The sequence below is a fragment of the Pleurodeles waltl genome, chromosome 1_2, assembly GCF_031143425.1.
Source record: "Pleurodeles waltl isolate 20211129_DDA chromosome 1_2, aPleWal1.hap1.20221129, whole genome shotgun sequence".
NCBI classification, from domain to species: Eukaryota; Metazoa; Chordata; class Amphibia; order Caudata; family Salamandridae; genus Pleurodeles; species Pleurodeles waltl.
This window is the reverse complement of record NC_090437.1, coordinates 591993279-592016255: the sequence shown is the minus strand read 5'-3', so window position 1 is coordinate 592016255 and position 22977 is coordinate 591993279. Positions and strand designations below refer to the sequence as shown.

Sequence of the window (22977 nt, the reverse complement as noted above, 5' to 3'; positions counted from 1 at the left end):
CCGAGCCGAAGGCGACCTCGAACGAGACTCCATGCTGGAATGGCGCCGTGAATCCCTACCTGGCGGTCTTCTGACTCAGACAGACAAGCTAACTGGGGACATTATCTCGGTGTCCTTTACACAGCTGCAGTGCAGGAGATGAACTATACATTTACTCAATGAGATAGCACTTCCAAATTAGCCAGTAGAAAGCACTCCAGTTGGGTAGACATTTTGCACAAAACGGTTGCCTCTTCTTGGATAAATACGCGGGGCAGAATTAATTCTGGCATGATGCTCATTTCATGAAAATTAAACCTCATTGGGAAGCACTTACAGATCTAAAGAAAGCAGATGCCCAAGTTGAAGCTCCACTTTTGTAAAGTACTAATCTTCCTCACTACTTGCACATGGCCAAAGCGAACCAAGTGTGTTTTCTCTACATTTCCACCTTGACAAGGTTTCTGTAATCTGTGTTGGAGGTGTGACAAGTGGGTTCTTTCTTGTAATCTGTTGCTGAGACCAGAGATTGTGTTCTTCCTTTTAAAAACTACAAGTATGTAAAATGGCATAGAAACCCCACCAGTTTCGCCTCACCTTCCCGTCCTTTTCACAGGATGATGGACAGCATACTAAGAGGACCCCAATCGCATTTGCTGCCGATTTTGGAGACGTGTTCTTGATGCACAAGAATATGATTGCATCTCCACCCAACAAAGAAGCACTTCATGCATCGCATGGGTGGTTATAGGGTGAGGCCGCAGGCCCTCCCACCAACCCTGCCACGCATGGCCGAAGCCCATGCATGGTGTGGGGTTGGTGCATACAGGGTGTTGACCAGAGGCCTGGCCACAGGCCAGACCCTGCAACCAACCCCCAAACGTGCATGGCTGAAGACCAAGCACGGCAGTGGTTGGATTGACGTAAAGTAAAATTACTTAACAAAAAAAGAGCGGGAATTCACTTAAAAAACAAAGGTTACAGGGACATTATATTTAGGAAATAGAATTAAATAAAACATAGATATCCACTTAAAAAGCCAAAGGTTAGAGGGATGTTGTAGTTAGGTTCTAGATTTACAGGCACAAAATCCTAGTTTAAAAGTTATAGTTATGGTTATATCAAGTAACTATAACTCATACCCTTGCCATGCACTGCCTATTACCCCAGATATTACAGCACGAATTACACCTTTTATAACTTCATTAATAATATCAGTGTAACATTAGCAGTAAAATTATCGATGAAATAACTGTATATGGTAGAGGTGCAAGTTATAGTTACCTTAGGGCACAAGTTATAGTTACTTAAGATAACCATAACTAAACTGCTGAATTTCTATGGTTGTGTGTATATAAATTCAGAACCTAATTATAATGCCCCAATAACCTTTGTATTTTTAGTACATTGATATATATATATATATATGTATATATATATATATATGCATATAGATAGATAGATAGATAGATAGATAGATAGATAGATAGATAGATAGATATATTACCTAGTGACGATCACCACTAGGGATTTATAATTAGAACTTAGTTTCTATAGAAAAAGCGCTTTTAGTTTTGCCTATAACTTTGGCGCCGCTTGACGGATCTTCACAAAAATTTTAGATTTATACTCGGCTAAGTTCAGCTTCTGTCATGAAAGTTTTGAAGTGATGGGTCAAATGGGGGCCGAGAAAAGGGGGGATCCCAAAATGCATTTTTCTCATTCATTTTTACATAGGACCTTTAGACACTCCTACAGCCCAAACCACTGAACGGAATTACACCAAATTGGGCACAAAGCTAAATTCTGTTCCACAGATTACGCTTTGTGTGATTTGATGCAAATCTGTTCAGTAGTTTCTTAGAAATTTAAGGCCAAAAATATAGACATATAGGGATGCGGATCCTCCACGGATCCAACTGTCCCCCTGCAGATATCCGATTGGCTGCTAACACTTCAGCAAGAAAGTTTTGGCAGCCATCTTGGGCTTCAGCCGAGTCCCGGAAAAAAAGACAAAAAAAGATAAAGGGGGCCAGGGTAGAGCCACCCTGACCCCTCAGCCCTGTTGCTTCCCTGAAGGACCCCCCCTGGGCCTGAAAGCATTTATAAAAAAAAGTAAGAAAAATTTGTAGATGGATCCACAGATTTTTCCTAGATGTTTTAAAAAAAGAATGCGGTTTACTGCACTTTTTAAAACTTTGCCCCTTGGTAGGCCAGGTCCTGGGGGCATCATAGAGAAGGGCATGCATGGGGCCCCACTCCTTAGGCATTAATAAAAACCAGGGACCGCCACGCCAAATATGAGCGAGGGCCACAGCACCCCATGCCCTGGGGACCACCACCCCTGGGCACAAATGCTTTTAAGAAAGTGGGGCTGGCCCGATGGCCTCCCCCACAGCCCCGAGGACCACCACCTCCACGGGGTGATCAATTTATTCATGTGGTGGGGCCGGAGGCCCCCCTGCCCTGGGGACTCTCCCCCTCAAGGCTACACTTTCTTTGGAGCGGGGGGCACGCGCCCCCCGGTGATCTGGGGGCAAAACACCAGCTGGGGCAAAATGCAATTTATTTGCTTGGGGTCAAAAGCCCCCCCTCCGCTGACCCAGGAACCACCAGCCCCCAGGGCAAATCTTTAAAGAAAGAAAGAGCCACCACCCCCTGGGACTATGACCTTGTTTGAGGTGGGCCATGAGGCTCCCTTCTTGGAGACACAGATGGCTCAGGGGGTCAACACCCTTCAGGGCCAGCTCCTGCTATGTCCCGGGTGCCCACCCCAGGGACATACATGTTTGCTGTGGCTTGGCTGCAGCACTGCAGCCAAGCCAAGCCACCGCAAACACTCTGCTATTTGACAGCAGGACCTTTAAAGCAGGTTCCACTGTCAAACAGCAGGGCTTTCATCTCTGTCCCCTGCACGCATCCAGGGAACAGAGAAGAAATGCTTCAGCAAGCAGGGAGGTGCTGTGCCAGATAGCACATAAAGGGCTTTTTATTTGGTTAAAAAAAAAAAAGACATTGTATAGGGACCACAGGGGAGCCCTCATATGCCCTCTCACACCCGTTCTCACACCCAGAGAGGCCGCGGACAACTCCTGCCACACACAGCTAAAAGGTGATGTGCAGCAGGGGTTTGGGTGATTAGCGAGGTTGGCTGCAGATTCTGGCTGCAGGCAAGGTCTTGCGGGCAACCTCCGCTGCACATGGGTGAAGGCCATGCATGGTGTATGGTTGGGTGGCCGACCGCCGCCACGCACAGCCAAAGACCGTGCACTGCAGTGGTTGGATTAAAGTATAGTAATGAAAATTTCTGTAGCTTTAAAAATACCTTAGAAATTCACTGAAAAAATGAAGGTTACAAGAACAGTATAGTTAAGAAATAGAATTTAAAAAAAAACATTGAAATTCACCGAAAAAAAAGAGGTTACAGGGTCGTTATAGTTAGGCTCACATTTTAAACTTACAAAATCTCAAAAAATCACCAGTTATGGTTAGGGTTATCTCAAGTAACTATAACTCATGCCTTAAGATAACTATAACCACCACCAACCACCACAGCGCCACTTTTCTTAGCTGGACCAAAGTCACCCAACACCAATGGACAGATGCCCTCAGCCTCTTCCCTCCTGAAATCAACACCAACCTCAAGCAAGCTATTGAGAACTTCAACACCTAGATTAACAGCGCTGCTGACCAAGGCACCACTACCATGCTAACCAGAATGAACAAACCCACAAAACAAGCTAGTTGGTACACACCAGAAGTCAGCACAGCTAAACGCAGGTGCAAACAACTGGAAAGAAAATGGTGCTCCAGCAGAAACAACAGTGATTGAACCACCTTCAAATCTGCCCTCAACAACTACCACCACCTCCTCAAAGTCCAAAAGAAGAAGGCCCGACAGACTGAATCAAGGCCAGCGCCAACCAAACCAAGGAACTCTTCACCATCGTTAGAGAGTTCACCTTCCTATTAGCCACAGAAAACACAATCCCTTTCTCACAAGAACTCTGCAATGCTCTCGCAGACCACTTCAACAACAAGATAGCCACCATTTCCTAAAACTTCAAGCCCCACACCACCAACCTCCTCAGCATCCCAACCTCTAGAAAAACAGCCACTGACCACCTGCTCACCACATAGGAACAACTCAGCACTGCAAACACCATAGCCCTAATGAACTCGGTCCACTCAGGAGCACCCACTGACCCCTGTCCCCATTGACTCTTTAATCTTGTAAGTGACGAGATCAACCACCAGCTCACCACTATCCTCAACACATCAATTGCCACAGCCACTTTCCCTGACACCTGGGAACACACAGAGGTCTGACCCTTCAAGAAATGCTCCGCAGACCCCAACAATCTACAGAACTATCACCCCATCTCACTGCTCCCGTTCCCCACCAAAGTCCTAAAGAGGTACATCAACCACATACTCACTGAACACCAGATCCCTACCAATTAGAATTCAGAGCCAACCACAACACCAAAACAGCCCTGATTGCCGTGACAGACAAAATTCACACCCTACTCTACAGAGGAGAATCTGCCACCCTGATCCTTCTCAACCTCGATCCTGCCTTCGACACCGTCTCCCAACACACATTCATCAACCGACTGCATCAGTGCGGAATCAATACCCTTATATGGATGGCATTCTTCCTCTTAGGGCACACACAGAAGATCTGTCTCCCTCCTTTCACCTGTCAGCCAAAGCACACCATCTGCTGCATTCCACAAGGCTCGTCCATCAGTCCAACCCTCTTCAACATCTACATGATGCCACTAGCAGACATTGTCAGAGCCCACAACATCAACATCATCTCCTACGCCGACGACACCCAGCTCATCCTCTCACTCACAGCAGACGCAACTGCGAAAAACAGCTTTCACATCTGCATGAGGAACATCACAGCCTCAATGAACAACAGCTGCCTGAGCTCAATATGGACAAAACTAAAGTATTGATCTCCTACAACCACACATCCATCTGGAATGACTCCTGGTGGCCATCAGAACTCGGACACACCCCCACTCTGAAAGATCACACCTGCAACCTCTGCATCATCCTACACAGTAAACTCTCCATGAAAAACAGGCCAATGCTATCTCCTCAGCCTGCTTCTACACGCTCCGCATGCTCCGCAGAATTTTCAAATGGCTTCCATCCAACACCAAAAAAACAGTGACACAGACACTCATCACCAGCCGTCTGGACTACATCAACGCAGTCTAAGCAGGTACCACTGGTGAATTCAATTGAAGGCTCCAGACTATCCAAAACACTGCAGCCAGATTGATCCTCAATTTATTCTCAACATCTCTCACCACCTCAACTGGCCACGCATCCAGCAGACATGCCATTTCAAGCTTCTGACCCATGCATGCAAGGCCTTGCATGACCATGGACCAGCCTACATGAACCACCACCTACAATTCCACCAGCCACCCAGAAACCTCCACTCCGCCCACCTCGCCTTTGCACAGACACCTTGCATTTGTCTGTGCCGAACTGGAGAACAATCCTTCTTGCATCTCGCTGCTAAACCCTGGGATGCCCTTCCACTCCACCTTCATACATCACCATCACTGTAGACTTCAAGAATGGACTCAAGACCTGGCTTTTTGACTGTAATCCTCAGCCTCGTCTGGATACCCCCATGGGTGATAAGTTGTGCTTTATAAGAACAGTCCGATTAATTGATCAGCATGTCAGTGTTCAAGTGTTTTGAATAACTATGTCCCTGTCTTGGTGTCTGTGTCTTTCTGTGAGTATCCTGGAGTATTAATGACAATGCTCTTGTGCCAATGTCCTAGCTTCCTAAGTGCCCCTGACTCAGTATCCTCATTCTATTATCCCACTATCATCATGTCAGTGACTGTAACCCTTTGTGACTTTTGTTGCCCGTGCTTTAACATCTCTGTGCTAGTGGTACTGTCCCCATCCAAATGTGTGTTGTGTCCTGGGTGTAATGGTGGCAGAGCACCTCCCAATGTTTGTGCCCTGACTCCTGTAGTATTGGTAAGCCCCCATACACTAAGCTACTTTTAAGAGAAATAACTTGAATACATTTTCTAATATCTTATTTTTACCTATTGGAGGATCCAAATTGATGAAAAACTGATAACACAACAACACCGTATTCTGTGTTTTGTACTGTCGGTGTGTTCTGACCACTGAGGCAGTCAGAAGGATGGCTCAGAGAGTTAAATGCTCCCCACTGAGATAGCAATAATCTTCGGATCACAAACTTGACTCATAGTAAGCCAGAATCTTCCTTCCAATCTTTTGAGGTCTAAATAAGTGCTGTTAACCTGGGTGATAGTACCACATGCTGGTCACAGAAGTGGCAGATGTGTGGTATGGAGCACAATAAAAATAAACATTGGCAAAGCCAATACAGCAGGCTTTCATTAGGGTAAATGTTTGGTAATAGTTCACACGTGTGTTGTCATACAAAGAAAAGAACAATGACGCAAGTCGTTCAATATGGAATCTTGAAGTAGCTCCTTTTCCTGAGAAGACAGCATTAACAATTTTAAGCTGTATCCTGAAGGACAAGTGTTAGAAAAAGAAGTCTGGGAATTAAGGCCCGTATTTATACTTTTTTAGCGCCTCATTTGTGTCATTTTTTTATGCAAAGTCGGCGCAAACTTACAAAATACAATTGTATTTTGTAAGTTTGCACCGATTTTGTGTAAAAAAATGATGCAAATGAGGCACTAAAAAAGCATAAATAAGGGCCTAAGTTTGTTCTGCAGGTACAAGTGTAAGGTGTAAACATGTTGGCATGACTGGAAAACAAAACATGATCATGCAAGGCAGATTAATGAATAACATTATGGGTCAGATTAACAGGAATTTTGCAGTGACTTTTGTTTGTAGCAATACTTTCAGTCGAGGAAATCAGGAGTTCTAAAAGTGTAAGTCACACCTACTGTTTGTAAATCTGGTAAATCTTATGTTTTGACAGACTAAGGAATCCAAACAGCATGCACATATTAACAATGTCTCTATAACTCAGTAATAAATATGGTATTGTATCAGCAAACTAAATACATCTAAGAGCACACACTGGCTTACATTTACAATCTACGTCATGTGGCATCTGCAGGCTAACAAACAAATGCATTTTTGTATTACCAAAACCTAATAGGAACACAAGTAGTACATTGTAACCATCCATTAAATGTAATGCAGTGCTAAATAGACCATTCAAGCAATGGCAAGTTAGGAAAAACAAATGAGCCAGTAGTAAAATGGGACTGATAGAAAAGCCACTCTCCCTCTGTACTTTCATGGAAGAGTTCACGTTTTTAGGCTTTCTAGGAAGTTAAAGCAGTTAAAGCTGCCTATAACCATGGGTGGTTCCTTCTCTACGGCATAAGAGCCAAAATCAAATCAACAACCATAGATCATATGAAAAATTACTGACAAGTGTTACACAACACATAAAACACAAAAATATACATAAATTAACATAAACAATTATTTACACAAACAATTATTCAGCCATTTGAATTCATCAAATGTGTACTTCAATCGTCCTTAATTCAAAAAGGAGTGGTTTACTGTTTATTTTCTACACTAATCCTCAAAGGAGATGATTGCACCCTGGTCACATCAAGCTAGTATCAGTGTCCATTTCTTAGAAAAAATGTGTGCCAAGGTAACTCCTTGTAGGTGTTATTAACAATTCTGGCAACCTCTCCATCAAAGAATAGGTTAATATTTATGAGGCAGAAGAGCTTTTGTGATTCCCTGTTAATGGCTGAGGATAGAGAAATTGAGTCTTTAAAGGGATAGAAGAATCTATCTTTGCTCTAACTTCACTGAAACACAACTTTCTTTTTTAAGTAGCAGCCCCTGTTCCATAAAGGTGCATGGGCTGCTTTCAAAAATAAAAGTTGCCCTTCTATGGATGAATTTGGGGGAGCATGGATTTGTCTCTTGGACCAGTGTCTGCTCTCCCTATTGCCAAATAGATGCATTCATAAGGTGGAATCTACCATACGGAAGCAGCTCTCAATTTGCAAATGGGAGAAGTCCGCTTTAGGGGTCAGTGTTAGGTCAGACTGCAATTGCAGTCAATACATTTCATTCAGTAGGATGAGAAGACCACCCCCAGTGTTATGCCTATAAGTTAGAAAGGGTATCTTGTAAGTTTGAAAATCATTTTAGACTCACAATGAATCCTTGGTGCATTGCACCTTGCCCTTTTGCAAATTGCAGTGCCTGCGATTCTGCAAACTGCAGACTTTGCAACCATAACCCGTACTTTTGTCCTCAAGTTATTGTCATGAAATAGGCAAACCTAATGGACTTGTGATGTTTTTGAAACATTTGCTTTTTTTAAAAATCATTCTCGATTTCGAAACTCATTATTGTATGAGATATTCCTAAACGTTGAAACATTATCATTTCTAACAGACCAGCATATGACACTGTGGAAAAGGTGTGTTTTTTTCACTTTCTCTTTCAAATTGAATTAATTCAAAACACTTTTCATAGCAATCCAGAGCCAGGGAACATACTTCACCTGTGTTGGGATGTGGCAGAGCAATGGTGATTAATAATTGGTAGCCAAGGCTCTTACAAGTGCACAAACACACAACACCCCATTTTTAAGTATATCTAGGTAAACAGCCTTATATGTATTTTCATGAGTAAGGCCACAGTAGACTCTTGAGATATAATGAAAAGTCAAATGCAATTTACCATGATCCCATTGTGAATGAAACCTCGTCGGTAGCGGGCAGGCTTCAGGTGTGGGTATTCTTCAGTGCTTGTGACTTTGATGCCCCAGATTTTTTTCCAGGCCTCATACAGTTGAAGGTGTACAGGATAGACACCCGAATGGTGCGGAGCCACTGCATACCCCAAGGCTGTTGGAATGCCATGCTCCTGCAACACAAGCAGTAGCATGTGCAAGATTAGAGATGCACAAAACAGAATATGTTAAACTCTACAGAGGCATACACCTAGTCTACTATGTGCTATGACATAATAACTGACTACAATGGATGTGATTCAAACATCAAGGGCCTGATTCACAAAGGTAAACTAACACTTTTATGCAAGTTTGTGTTTGCTTTGGAATTTACAGAACAACATTTAATAGTAAGTTTATGAGTGTGGCGACCTTCGCACATAATATACAACATGCCTATCTTTTTATGTGCTGAGTTCTCCGCCCCAACTGAGGAGTCTCTGCACAATATTGTATGCTATACTTTAGCAAACTGTAGGCAAAACAAATAAATACATTTTAATAATTGCCTGCTTGGTCCATTCTATATACTTAAAACAACTTCTAAAAATGGCCCGGATTAACAATCATTAGAAGAAAAGCCAGAAATCTATGATTAGCATAGAAATCTATTATTAGAAATACATGTATTTCTCTGCAGAGAAGCAATATTCTAGCTAAGCAGAAACCTAATCCCTCACAACCTGTGACCAGGGGCGGCTCCTCTGCTATGGTGGTGGAGCATCACCCCCCCTAACAGGCAGCAGCAGCAGACCTTTAAAAATAAAACAATAATAAAGAATGTTTATTATTGATTTATTTTTAAAGGGGCCGGGCCATGAGGGTGACAAGCACTGAGGGGAGTGTGCATGTATGTTTAGCAGGCCGTCTCGGGCAAACACGCATGCGCACAAGGGCTCTCTCCAACCTGCCAATGTGTTGCCGGGTTGGAGAGCGCAAGCCCAGGCTCCCATTCTGCCGTGGAGCGCCCAGCTTGGGCGCTCCAGCCAATCATAATGCTGCTCTGAGCAGCATCTTGATTGGCCGCAGGGCAGGCTGGGAGCCTGTGCCTGCGGTGTGGCGAAGACCGGCGGCTCACTTAAGGAAAGTTTTTATTTTCTTCATATATTTTTTATCTTTGTTTTGTTCCCCCTGCCCCACCACTTTGCCCAGTTGCCATCCACAACTGCCTGTGACATTTGAGAATGTTCTCTTCTTTTCCCCTTGCTGGAAACACACTTTCTTCTGCCTTTTTCTTGAGTAACTTTACATGTGTTTCTAGGATGCAAAATACCATACAGAATGTTCTTGAAAGCCCACATACTTATGAGGCTGTGAGTGTTCTAAGCATTTTGCATTTACCTGCCCCTCCCCCAACTAGTTTTTCTACAGTTCTAGGTTCTGTCCTTGTATACAGATCCTCTAGATCAGGATTTTTGCACTTGCATTTCGGATTTTTTTGCTCATCTACATTGAAATTTGGCGATCAAAATGTTTGTGAATGAGGTTAATCGGGTTTCATCTCTGACGTTATAATATATTTGAATATTATCCTTGAAATACATAAAAAGACACATATGACAAAATGTGGCAGGGAAAGAGAGGTTATTTAGAAATAACCCTGCCTAGGAATAGACCAATAAAGTAAATTGTTCTGTGAAATCGGAGTAGAAACAGATACTCAAAATTGGTTAAAAAATAACAAAGAAACACTGAGGGGGTCATTACAACCCTGGCGGTCAAAGATCGCCAGGGTTGTTTTGGCGGATTCACCACCAGCAGGCTGGCGGTCAAATCACTGGTATTACGACTGCGGCGGAAGCACCGCCGGTTTCCCGCCACTTTAGTCCCGGCGGGAGTAATCCTCCAGGGCAGCGCTGCTTGCAGCGCTGCCTAGGGGATTACAAGTCCCCCTCCCGCCAGCCTTTTCATGGCGGTTTGCAGGGCTCCAATGGAGACCAAGAAAGAGGTTGCAATTCCACAGACTGCCCAACATCACTCAGAGGCCACGACATCACAAGACCTCAGAGATGATGTGCATGAACAAATCCAACAAGACCTGCCAAGGGGGCTCAAAGAGAACTCCAGTCACAATGTCAGACAGTCCTGTGAACATTTACACTACAGCCGCCGTCTTGAAACCACCATTTGATACTGAGAAGAAGCAAAATACTAGTAATAGATTGACTACTTGGATAAAGACATTTGATGATTTTATTGATGCATTCAAAGAAACAGATAAAAAGATTATCAAATGCCTGAATAATCTTGCTGGTGACGGTGTAACAGAAGTCATAAAGAAAATGCTGATGAAGTTACATACTGTCAAATTAAAGAAGCCTTGAATTTCATTTCAATCCAATGCAAAATGTAGATTCGGAAAGGTACATTTTCAGTCAAGAATGACAAAGAGTTGGTGAAACCATGGATGCATTTGTTGAGAGACTAGATACACTCATCGAACACTGTAAGTTCAATGAATTTAATGATGAAGAAGCAATACCTCTCAGACATTTGTCTGATTCATCCACACAGTGAATGCTGAGAAACGTGAATTAAATAAGACAAGGCTAAAATTCTGATGCACCATGACACCAGATCCAACTAAAGGTAAGTGTTCTCAAATACCAGTCCCCCACAAGATGTTTCCATGTTACGCTTATTCCTTGGCATGACAAGTTACTTTTCCAGATACTCACAAGACTTTGCCATGGTGAGTGCTCCATTGACAGAGTTGACAAAAAATAATATTTCATTTCACTGGTCACATGAATGCGAGCACATTTTTAAGAGAATCAAACAAGCTATTGAAAACACTGCTGAAATGACATATTTCGATCCAAAGCTGCATCCAGAAATTGTTGTTGACGCTAGCCCGGTTGGGTTAGGCACAATCCTTGCACAGCACAGCAGATATGCACCGGCTCGAAGACATATTGTGACATATGCAAGCAAATATTTGTCCCAGACTGAATGTGCTTATTCACAACCTGAAAGAGAGAGTTTAACAATGGTGTGGGCTTCTGAGCATTTCCATGTGTTCCTGTACAGTAAACCGTTTACGCTTGTGACAGATCATCAAGCATTGTTGACTGACTTTGTAATCCAAAGGCCAAGATGCCTCCTCAAATTGAACTTTGGGGTATACGATTACAAGAGTACAACTACACAACTGTACATCGTTCGGGGAAAGAAAAAAAAAACACCTACTATTTCTCCACAGTGCTTATATAGTGTCAAGGTACCCCTTCTAAGACAGCTGAATCTTACATAAATCTTATTGTGAAATCAAACACTCCGGCTGCCATTTCGTTGGAACAATTTGCCACTGCCATGAGTCATGATAGTGAGATGTTAAAACTGAAAGGCATCATTACACAGCAGTAATGGAACCAACATACTCAACCTCTCACCAGTAACAGTAAATACAAAAGTTTAGAAATGTCAATGATGAACTGTCTGTGGCACAAGACGGCATTATCCTGAGGGGTTCAAGATTTGTCATTCAGGAGAGACTGTGACAACAGATACGTGAAGTGGCCCATGAAGAACATTGTGGAATCATTGCCACAAAATGAGCTCTTCAAGATCCAGTTTGGATCCTCACCTCAATGAAAGAGTTGAAAGAGAACTGAAGGCCTGCCATCTATGTAACTGCCTGCCATTACAAACCACTCAACACCCCTTAGGCATGTCAGAGTTGCCAAAGCATGCATGGAAAGAACTGCTGTTGACATTTACGGTCCATTTGACAATGGATATCATCTGAAGGTGCTTGTGGATGAATAGACCCATTTTAGAAGACCTTTCATTTATCACCCAGGAAAGAATCATTGAGAGTTTAGACGGCATCTTTGAAACATAGAGCATTTCTGTGATTTTAAAGTCTGACAATGGTCCACCTTTTCAATAGTTGAGAATTCAGAGATTTTCTCAATCTGCTTAATGTGAAGCATGAGAAGAGCACACCTCTTTGGCCATAAGCCAAAGGCCTTGGTAAATGTTTCCTGAGTACATTGAAGAAAGCTTGAACTTAATACTGTCTTGAATTCTATGCTCCGAACTTACGGTTCAACTCCTCACTTGACCACATGTGAAAGCCCCGCAATGTTGATATTTGGGAAGAGCTATGATTACCAAGTTACCTCAATGGAACAACACAAGATCAAGAACTGAGGAAAAAACCTGTATTAAAGACTTGGGACCCGATTCACAAAGGCAAACTTAGATTTTTGTTCTAAACTTAGACCAAAAGTCTAGGTTTATGACTTTGGGAATTCACAAAGGGCATTTATGAGTACCATCTTTATGACCACACTCAGGGCAGGCACATAATAAAAAAAAATGAGGGTTCAGGTCAGGGGTAAACCAATAACAGCCATCTTTCCAAAGACAGAGTCCCCAGTAGGTGACCACTTTTAAAGAAGTTTATATATATTATTGGCAACTCTTGGCACTAATACAGGCCAAATATTTCCTTTGCAGATGGGTTGCAATGGTATTCCTGAGAGTGGCGAGCTCTTGGTAAATCTTGACACTCAATGTGATAATGACAAATACTGATTGCCATGAATTAACATTCTGAAGTGGAGCTGACTAGATATGTAGGTTCAGATTTCCTATGATTTTGCCTGTGGGTTGTGTCAGTTTTGTAGTGTAGCCTGACACAAAATAAGTTATGTCATTTACTAAGCCACGCAAAGCCAGTTTGTGTGGCTTAAAATGGATTAGTAAATACAAAGTAACTCAACACAGTGCATGCAGCTATTTTGCGTTACTTTGCGATGGGTAGCCATTACATGGGTGGAGTATGGGTGCTCCCAAGCATCCACCCATGCATTTTGACCTGAACACAGATCTACAAAGACTTGTAAACCCCGGGTTTCTGCCAAAACAGTGTGCATAACAAGGAGCAAGTATTACTTCCTCTTTCCATGTGTACTGCATTATGGAGCACACACAGAAAGAGGAATACACCTCTAAAGATTGATATTCATCCCTCCCAAGGAGCAAAGATTTTTCACATTACCTCTCCTTGTGCTCTTCCACAAGAGCTCCTTCCTGTAAACAGGCATGTAAATCTTGTTCTTAACTTCCCACATTTGTTGTGCATTCAAAGACAGAGTTGACTTGTCAGGCTCTCTCTTCTGAAAGAGCTTGGTATTTACTTTTCTTTCTCTGCCTTCAAAGTGAAGGGATTTATGTGACAATCATGCTAAATACTTGGGGTAGAGGACAGGGTATTTTTTAGCACACAACAAATGAACTGTATAAGTATCTCATAATATATCAGAATTAGCAAAGCACAGATGCAGTAATGTTTTGTTAATTCTCAAGTGTGTTTTATATGACCAAAATAAATCATTACAGTACGTGATGCCATTTCCACATATTATTGTTTGTGTGTTGTACAGTTGTATTCGTAAAACTCTATGTCTGTGCAAATGTAATGGTAATTTCCATTGAAAATGTGTTGCCTGTAATTGCAGTGTGCTACCACACCATGTCTGCTGCACTCTACACCACTCAGCTCTACTTTGCACCACTCCATGCCACTGCACTCTACTCTGCACCAGTCCACTGTACACCACACCACTGCACCCTGTGCCACTGTTGCACTCTGCTCCACTCAAATCTATGCCACTTCACTCTATGCCACTTCGTTCTATGCCTCTTTACTCTATTCTGCAGTACTCTACTCTATGCTAATGCACTCCATGTCACTTTACTCTACACCACTCCAATCTAGGGCACTCCACTCTACTCTGCACAACTCCACTCTATGTCACTCTGCAATACTGCACTCTACACCACTGACTCTATGCCAATACACTCTACTCTGTACCACACCACTGTATGCCCATACATTCTGTGCCAATCCAGTGTACACCACTCTAATTTACACTGCAGTCTACACTGAAGTCTATCCCACTTTACGTCAATAATGTATGCCACTCTACTCTATGGCACTGCACTCTACCCTTCACCACTCCACTCTATGCCACTTCACTCTACCCTGCACCACTCCACTCTATGCTACTTCACTTTACTCTGAAGCAATCTACTCTATGCCACTAAACTCTACGTCACTGCAGTCTACACCACTCCACTCAATGCCACTCCACTCCATGCCACTCTACTCTAAACTACTGCACTCTGTGCCACTGTAGTCTTCACCACTGCTCCCCATCCCACTCTACTCTATGCAACTGCACTCTACGCAATGCACGCTATGTCACTTTACACCACTACACTCTACAACACTCTACTCTGCAACACTGCACTGCCTACCAGTGAACTCTACGGTACTATACTCTGCACTACTGCACTCTACATCTATGCATTCTGCAACACCACTGCAGTATATGCCACTCTACTCTGCACCATTCCACTTTACACCACACACTGCACTCTGTGCCACTGCTGCACTCTACTCAACTCTACATCACTCCACTCTGCCAGTGCACTCTACATCACTTCATTCCACAGCTCTCCACTCTACTCTGCAGCACTCTACTCTATGCCAGTGCACTCTATGTTACTCTATACCACTCCAGTTGAGGCCACTCCACTCTAATCTGCACAACTCCACTCAATGCCACTCCAATCTATGCCATTCCACAACACTGCACTCTACACCACTGTGCTCTATGACAATACACTCTAAGTCAATGCACTGTACTGCACTGTCTCCCTCTGCTCTATGCCCCTGCACTCTAAGCCAATCTGGTGTATGCCACTCTAATTTACTCTGCAGTACTGCACTCTATGACACTGCACGCTATACAACTTTATGCCATTACTCTATGCCACTCTACTCCAGGCCACTGCACTCTAGACCACTGCACTCTATGCCGCTCCACTCTACAACACTCTACTCTAAATCACTGAACTCTATTCCAATGCATTATATGCCACTACACTCTACTCTGCAACACTGTACTCTATGCCATTGCTCTCTATGCCACTCTACTCCATGCCACTGCACTCTACACCACTGCACACTACAACACTTTATTCTGCACTGTCCACCAATGAACTCTACACCACTGAGCTCTGCAGCACTGCACTCTGTGTCACTGCACTCTGCAGCACTCCACTCAATGCCGCTGCACTCTGTCACTCCACTCTGCACCACACTGTGCCACTGCCCTCTATGCCACTCTACCCCACGCCACTCTACACTGCACCACTGCACACTCTGTCACTGTATTCTACACCACTGCACTCCATGCCACTCTACTCTGCACCACTCCACTCTGCATGACTGTACTCTACTATGAACCACTCTAATCTATACCATTGCATTTTACAACTCTACATTGTACACTGAGTTCTATGCTGCTGCACTTGATGCCACTGCACTGTACTCCACTATACTTTGCAACACTCTACACCAATCCAGTCTACTCTATGTCACTCCACTCAACTGTACACCACTGTACTCTACTTTACTTTGCAACATTCCACTCTACAACACTGCACTCTATGCCATTTCAGTCTATGCACTCTATCTATGCCACTGCACTCTATGCCACTGCTCTCTACTATGCATGACTGTGCTCAGCGCTACTGCACTCTACGCCACTCTATTCAACTGTACTCTATGCCACTGCACACTACTCCAATGCACTCTATGCCACTTCACACCACTGCACTCTATGACGCTCTACTGTGCATCACTCCACTCTGTACCACAACATTGTGCAGCACTCCACTCTATGCCACTGCACTCTATGTCACTGCACTCTATAGCACAATACTCTACTCTGCGCCACTCTACACTATTCTACTCTGCATCACTCAATGCCACTCTACTCTGCACCATTCTAAGACACTGCACTCTATGGCACCCTACTTTACTCTGCAGCTCTCTACTCTACACCACTATACTCTGCAACACTCTACGCCAATGCACTCTACACTAGACCACTCTAATCTATGGCACACTAGAGTACACCACTGTACGCAACTCCACTCTACGCCACTCCATTATGCAACATTCTATGCTACTCCACTCTACTACATTCTATGCCACTCTTCGCCATTCCACTCAATGACACTTCACACCAATCTCCTCTATGCCACTAACTTTTAGCAATGCAGAACAGCAGGCATGCTGGTGGATAACATGGCTAAAACACATTGGCAACACCAATGGCTCCTGAATAGGCAAGACCTATTGGCTTTGCCAATGCTTGTTGTCTTTGGTATTGCCACTAATATTGCCTACAAGAAGCACAAATGCATGAAGTCACCCTTATATTGCACAATACATATACAACATGTCTTTACAAGTTCAAAAACATCAGGATCAGGCAGTTGTCACCAACACTTTAAGCAAATGTAGTAGTACCTCATGAAAGTAGAGTCGCACATTTTCAGGATGCTAATATGCCCCTCTAAAATGTGATGCTGTATTTTTCTGATCATAAAGGCCCTTAATTCTAATAGGTACATAGGGCTGTCATAGGTCATATTTTGCACTCACAGATTCAGGCCTCTCTGCACCTCTAATATGCATTGATTCCAGTGAGTATGCAAGCCCCATCCCAGATCTGTGACTGGGGGTGAGTGGTTGAGAAGTTTCAGCACTGCGTCCGTTATTCTTTTGTGTAGCTAAATTCACCGTAAGTGGGCAGGGTGTATCCAGACGTGGATCCCTTGCTCACTGTGCCACTGGATTCAAGCTAGCTTGGCTGATGAGGAGGGATACCATGAAAACAGTCCCAGGATGCTTGTTTCCAGTCCAGGGAGGACCTGGCCTGGCAGTTCGGACTGGACTGTTCCGCTGGGGAGCAAGGTCAAGATGGATTTGCATATGGCTGGGTCCAAATTGGAGTGTCATGGTGAGCAAATGAACAATGGATTAAACCCAGATCTGTGAATGGGGTGAGTGTTTGAAAATTTTCTGCACTCCGTCCATCATCTTTTGTGTTGCTGAACTCATCCCCACTTTAGCCCAGATGGAATGAGAAATAACACATGTTCTCCTTCTGAAGAGGATATTGGACTTGGGGCCACATGTGCGTAGCTTTTTTCTTGTTGCAAACAGCCTTATTCACACAATTGTGCCATTTGTAACAAGAAAAAAACATTTTGGTATTTACCGACTCTATTTAGCGATTCAGTAATTGCGAGTCGCAGTACAATGTATGATTGTTTTGTGACCGTGAATGTGGTCACAAAACAATCACAGTTAGCACCAATTTCAAATTGGTGCTAAACCACGGAAAACTTTTCATATTTGTTTTTTAAATGCATCCCGTTTTCTTTTAAGGAACATGGACTGCATTAAAAAAAATAGCTTTATTTAAAAGCAGTCACAGACATGGTGGTCTGCTGTCCACAGCAGGCCACCATTTCTGTGAGTGCAGCTATTCCCAACGGGGTCGCAAATTGTGACCTACCTCATGAATATTAATGAGGTAGGTCATTTGCATCCCCATTGGGAACCGCAAACAGTGTGAAGTACACTGTTGTACATATGGTTTGCGATTCGCAATTTGCGACACGCTAATGGGTTGCAAATTGTGAGTCACAAAACTCTGGATCGTACATCTGGCCCATAATGAAACAAAAAAAGAAAGTGAAAAAGGGATACGGCAAAACAGAGAAATCATCACATAAATCCATGTTTGGACAGAGAGTGGATGTAGGAGTGTATGCAGTTAAGTTCTGAGGCCACCATCCACGAGCCAAGCCTGTGTCACCTGCTGTAACCCCATCGGTAAAGAAGGGTTTGCTATGTCCCAGAAATATGTGCAAATCACAAGTGTGCTGAGTTCTTCATTGCAATTGACACCTTTCTAGGTGACTGGGTCGACTGCAGACGTGTTTTTCCACTTAGCTCCTTCCACCTGGATACATCTAATTTTCATAGGGATTACATACCTTCATGAGTCTGCACAATGCAGAATTTGTGAGATTGTGACATTTACAAATCAATTCACAGTGCTTAAATCTGCGGAACAGGACTAGGTGCTGAAAGTTCACTAAGAGCAAAACGTCTGTCGGAATTCGTTTCTGTGGCAGGATTTTCAGTACTTTGCCAATGGCTCAGTTGAGTAGCCGCAACAGATATCCAATTATATTAATGAGTTTTGGAATTAAAAGGTACTGTAGGTTTGCATTGATAGTATATTCATAGTGCGGTCAGTGTTTAATTTGTAAAAGAATAAGTGCTGGGGCTCAAAATTCTGTACAGAAGTCTGCGGTTGGTGCTTTTGAAAGTTTTGGTTGGCGAGTACAAAGGCTGTGTAGTACCAACTCCACTTCACGGCTCTTTAATCCATCATACCATACCTCCTGCACCTTTTTCCATTCTCCCAAGTTCTTTTTCCTCTCTGCTTTCTAGCTTTGTCACTTTTTTCTGTCTTTCTCTCCCTCCTTCTTTCTCACTTTCATGATTTTCTCTCTTGTGCTAGATTTAATCCTGTTGATGAAAAATAAGTGCTGGTCCCCCAAAACGAGTTCCTCAACGTGAGCACTCCGGGCCCAATTTACAAGAGGCCTGTGCCACTGAAGTGCCACATTTTATGAAGCTCCAGCAGCGCAGACTACAAACTCACATCTATGACACCATGCAAAGCCACTTTGCGTGACTTTGAATGGCCTCACAGATATGGAGTAAGGCAAGGCAGCGCAAATTGCTGCGTTGTCTTACTCTGCATCACGGTGGGTGTTCCCATGCAGCACCCATGGGTTTTGATGCATCCCCAGATGTACAAGATCTTGTAAACCTGGGGATCCACCAAAACCTAACACTTTCACAGGGGAGGAACAACAAAGGGAAATACCTTTATATCTCCTTGTTGTTTCATCTTTCTATGCACATAGAAAGAGGTAAAAGCCTCCCAGGACTGTTTTTGTGCAGAAAGGTTCACCTTCACAAAAACAATCATGCCAACAATGCAGACATCCTTGCACCTTGGAACAAGGGTGCTTACGTTGGCGCTAGGCACCACTTTGTGCACTGACACTAGCAGAAGGGCCAGGAATGTGTGGATTTCATTAATACTGCACATTCCTGCCCTTTCCTTTTGACGCAGGGCAGCAAAGCAAAGTGACTTGCTGGCTGCCCCGCATCAAAAACTCGTAAATAGGGCACTGAGTGCTGTTATGACAAAAGTAGCAACTGTATCTTCCTCCTATCTCTGAACAACGTTGTAATTTCAGGCTGAAAAATGAGAGAATTATGTGCCAGAAGACCTTTACACATGGATCTTTCTTGATAACTGTTCTATATCAAGATTCTGTGCTTGCCTTACAGTGCGGTTGTCTGCAGCGAACTGTGCATCTTTCTTGGGCAATGTCCCTCATTTTAGAACCTTCAAACATCCCGAATTGGGTGCAAGATCCAATGTGCACTCGAAATGGCATTTTAACTTAGCACCCTACCGGTGTTTGCACCATGTAAAAGCTTTGTAAATCATGCAGGCAAATATCCCTCAGTCCGAGAGTTTTCAAATCTCTGAACGTGGAGGAACAGAGAATATTAATGCATTTTCTTTTATGTCGAGGTCCAAAACTTAGAATGGTGTTGCAATTGTGCACGTTGCTAAAAACGAAGCTGGTGGAATCCGAATGTATGCGGTGCACAATTTTCACCTGGAATTGTGCAAGAGCTGTAAGTATGATATACAAGGACCATAATCGCAAGAAGACAAAACAAATATTATAATCATGTAGACCTCGGAGGAGACAGTTGCACATGAATAGAGTGTTCTACACTCTGAAACAGACTTCTCCACCTCACACTCCAAACTTTGAATGTAAAGTGTGCCCAGAAGTGTGGATGGGATGGGCTGCAGCAGCAATGTTAATTTCCCCGGCATACACTGATAAGCACAGCACGGTCACGGTAGTGGCAGTGCAAGTTTAGCACATACACAGAATAGAACAGCACCAGAAGCAGAACGATAGCAGTAGAAGGGGGTGTTTACAGCGGGGGGTCTCTCAACCAGCAGTGGCACCTCCATAGTGCATCGATGAACAATCTCACTCTGCCACTAATTGCTTTAACAGCTTTTGCATCAAAACAAATGAGTTCATACATCTTTTGCTTGTATGTAAAATCTGTATTGTCAGGTAGGAGGCAGAAGAGGTCTCTACTAGCTGTATTGCACATGTCAGGTGAAGACCAGCTTCACACACAGACAATAAAAATCTGACATGCTGCACTGGCATCAGGCTGTGTAGCGTGTCAGAAAATGGCGATTCAGGACTTGTAAATCATGCGCCCTTTAACCCTACCAGAAGTTGAGATAAACGTAAAATTTGCACTTGTATAGCGCACTACTCACCCGTTAGGGTCTCAAGGCGCTTTATGCATACCGCTGTGCAACCCCTCCTGGCTTTTCCCTGTGAGGTGCCCTCTCCTGGGAAACCCCCAGGGGGAAGCCAGGCATCCAAGCATTGTCAGGGCCATTGTAGAGATTAAGCAAGCTATTGCCCGGAGTTACAGAGTGGGACCTATTAATTAGATTAGGCACTGAGGCAAGAATTACCTGGTCCAAGGGAATTGAGCCCAAGACCCGCCGAGGCGGGAATTGAATCCTGGTCACGGGCCAGATCTCTGCATCAGGGTCTGCCGCTCTAACCATTGTGCCACATTTCTCCACTCAGATAGAAAAAAAGGGTGTGCCTCCAATCTGTCCCAACTTCTGGCTAGGTAGAAGCACATGGAACTGGTTTCGTTGTGCTGACAGAGGAAGGAGATGGGAGAGTTTGTAATCCTGTGCCATGCAGTTAAAGAGCATGCATGCTTTAATTGAAGTGAACCCCTCCAGGTAAGCTGTGTTTTTTCTACCTTTGTGCATGTGTTTTGTCTGGGTGCTGGATACTTTGTATTATTTCACATTTCAAATGTTTTGTGAGCTGTTCATCAATCATCTGTTTGCTTATGCTGTCTTTTTACTTTTACTCAACCCATGTCATGGTTGCAGTCCTGAGCTCTCTTTTAGACGCCACCAATGGAACGCCTTCTTGGGGCAAAGTAACGCAACACAGCGATTCGAGATTTATTGTGTTACTCTGAATTTATCAAGCCACTCAGGGCAATGCAAGGTGGCCTGGTGTGGCTTGATAAATCATCTTTTAAGGGTTGTGTCAGTTTTGCACCCTGTTGTGTGGTGCAAAAAACGGCACATACCTCTAATAAATTTGCCACTAAATATATATATCCTACTTTTTAACTAACATGCACACCCTACCGTAGGGGCGGCTCATAAGTTTTCAAAATAATTTTAGGCCTGGCAAAAGGTGTATTTTGTGAAGTGGAAATAGCAGTTTAGAACTGAACTACATACTGCATTGGTTTTTCCTGAGACATGTTTTACATTGCTACTTTGGTGGATGGCACAATGAGTGTTACAGCCCACTAGTAATATTTAATTTATAGGTGTTGGCACATGTAGTACCATTTACAGGAGATCTATGAGTAGATGAAGGTGCCAATTAGGTATATACCATATTACCATGTTTCCTAGGGAGAGCACAAACATGTTATCACTCGTTAGCAGGAGTAAAACGTGTAAAGTTCTGAAGGCAAGAAAAACAGGTTCAGCAAAAAAATAGGGTAGTGAAGACAAAAATCTAGTGGAGTACTGTGTAAAAGATGGTAATTTCCAAAAGTTCACTTTTAACTTCTGAAGTTCAACAATTCCAACTTATTCAATATCTATAACTTTGAGAATTCTATCCACCAGCACCCATAATATACTGGACCAGTTAAACGAGGAAGAAGAAAATCTTGCAGAAACATCACATTACAAATCAACATATATCTCAATATTATTGTCTTTTCTTAACTGAGGTTGAGCTGAAAATTGAAGTAAGAGACTACTCAATTCATGAAGTAGGCTTGCGAGTGCCTGTAGCTCAAAACGTTCTGGAATGAAATTAGTAATAGAATTATTCTAATATTTTGTATAAAACTGGATCAATTATTCATCCAATCAATCAGTAGATCTGTAGAGTGCTTCATGTCACCTGTGAAGGTATCAGACGCTGCATGGGCCCATTTGATTAGCCTGATAGTCAGATGTTCAGAGGCGATTAGCCGCGTAGCCAAGTCATCAGAGATTTTCAGAACTCTGGAAGAGATGAAAGGGTAACTTGTATGAAGTCTTTGCTGCTAGGTAGGGGTAGGAGCAACCTCCATATCTGCTACGTCAGATGTGAGGGGCTGAGAGTTGGAGAAAGTGAAACAGAGCAGAGGTGCTTGCCACCCTGATGGAAGGCAGTGG

General features: G+C 43.4%; 1 protein-coding gene across 1 annotated transcript in view; it reads right to left on the bottom strand.

The window, feature by feature from the left end:
* The window catches only part of NDST4 (N-deacetylase and N-sulfotransferase 4), a 1173706-nt gene that overhangs the window by 717031 nt on the left and 433698 nt on the right, over positions 1-22977 (bottom strand). The window contains exon 5 of the mRNA XM_069234161.1: positions 8698-8883. Within this exon, the coding sequence (XP_069090262.1) occupies positions 8698-8883 (186 nt within the window). The remainder of the gene's footprint in view (positions 1-8697; positions 8884-22977) is intronic.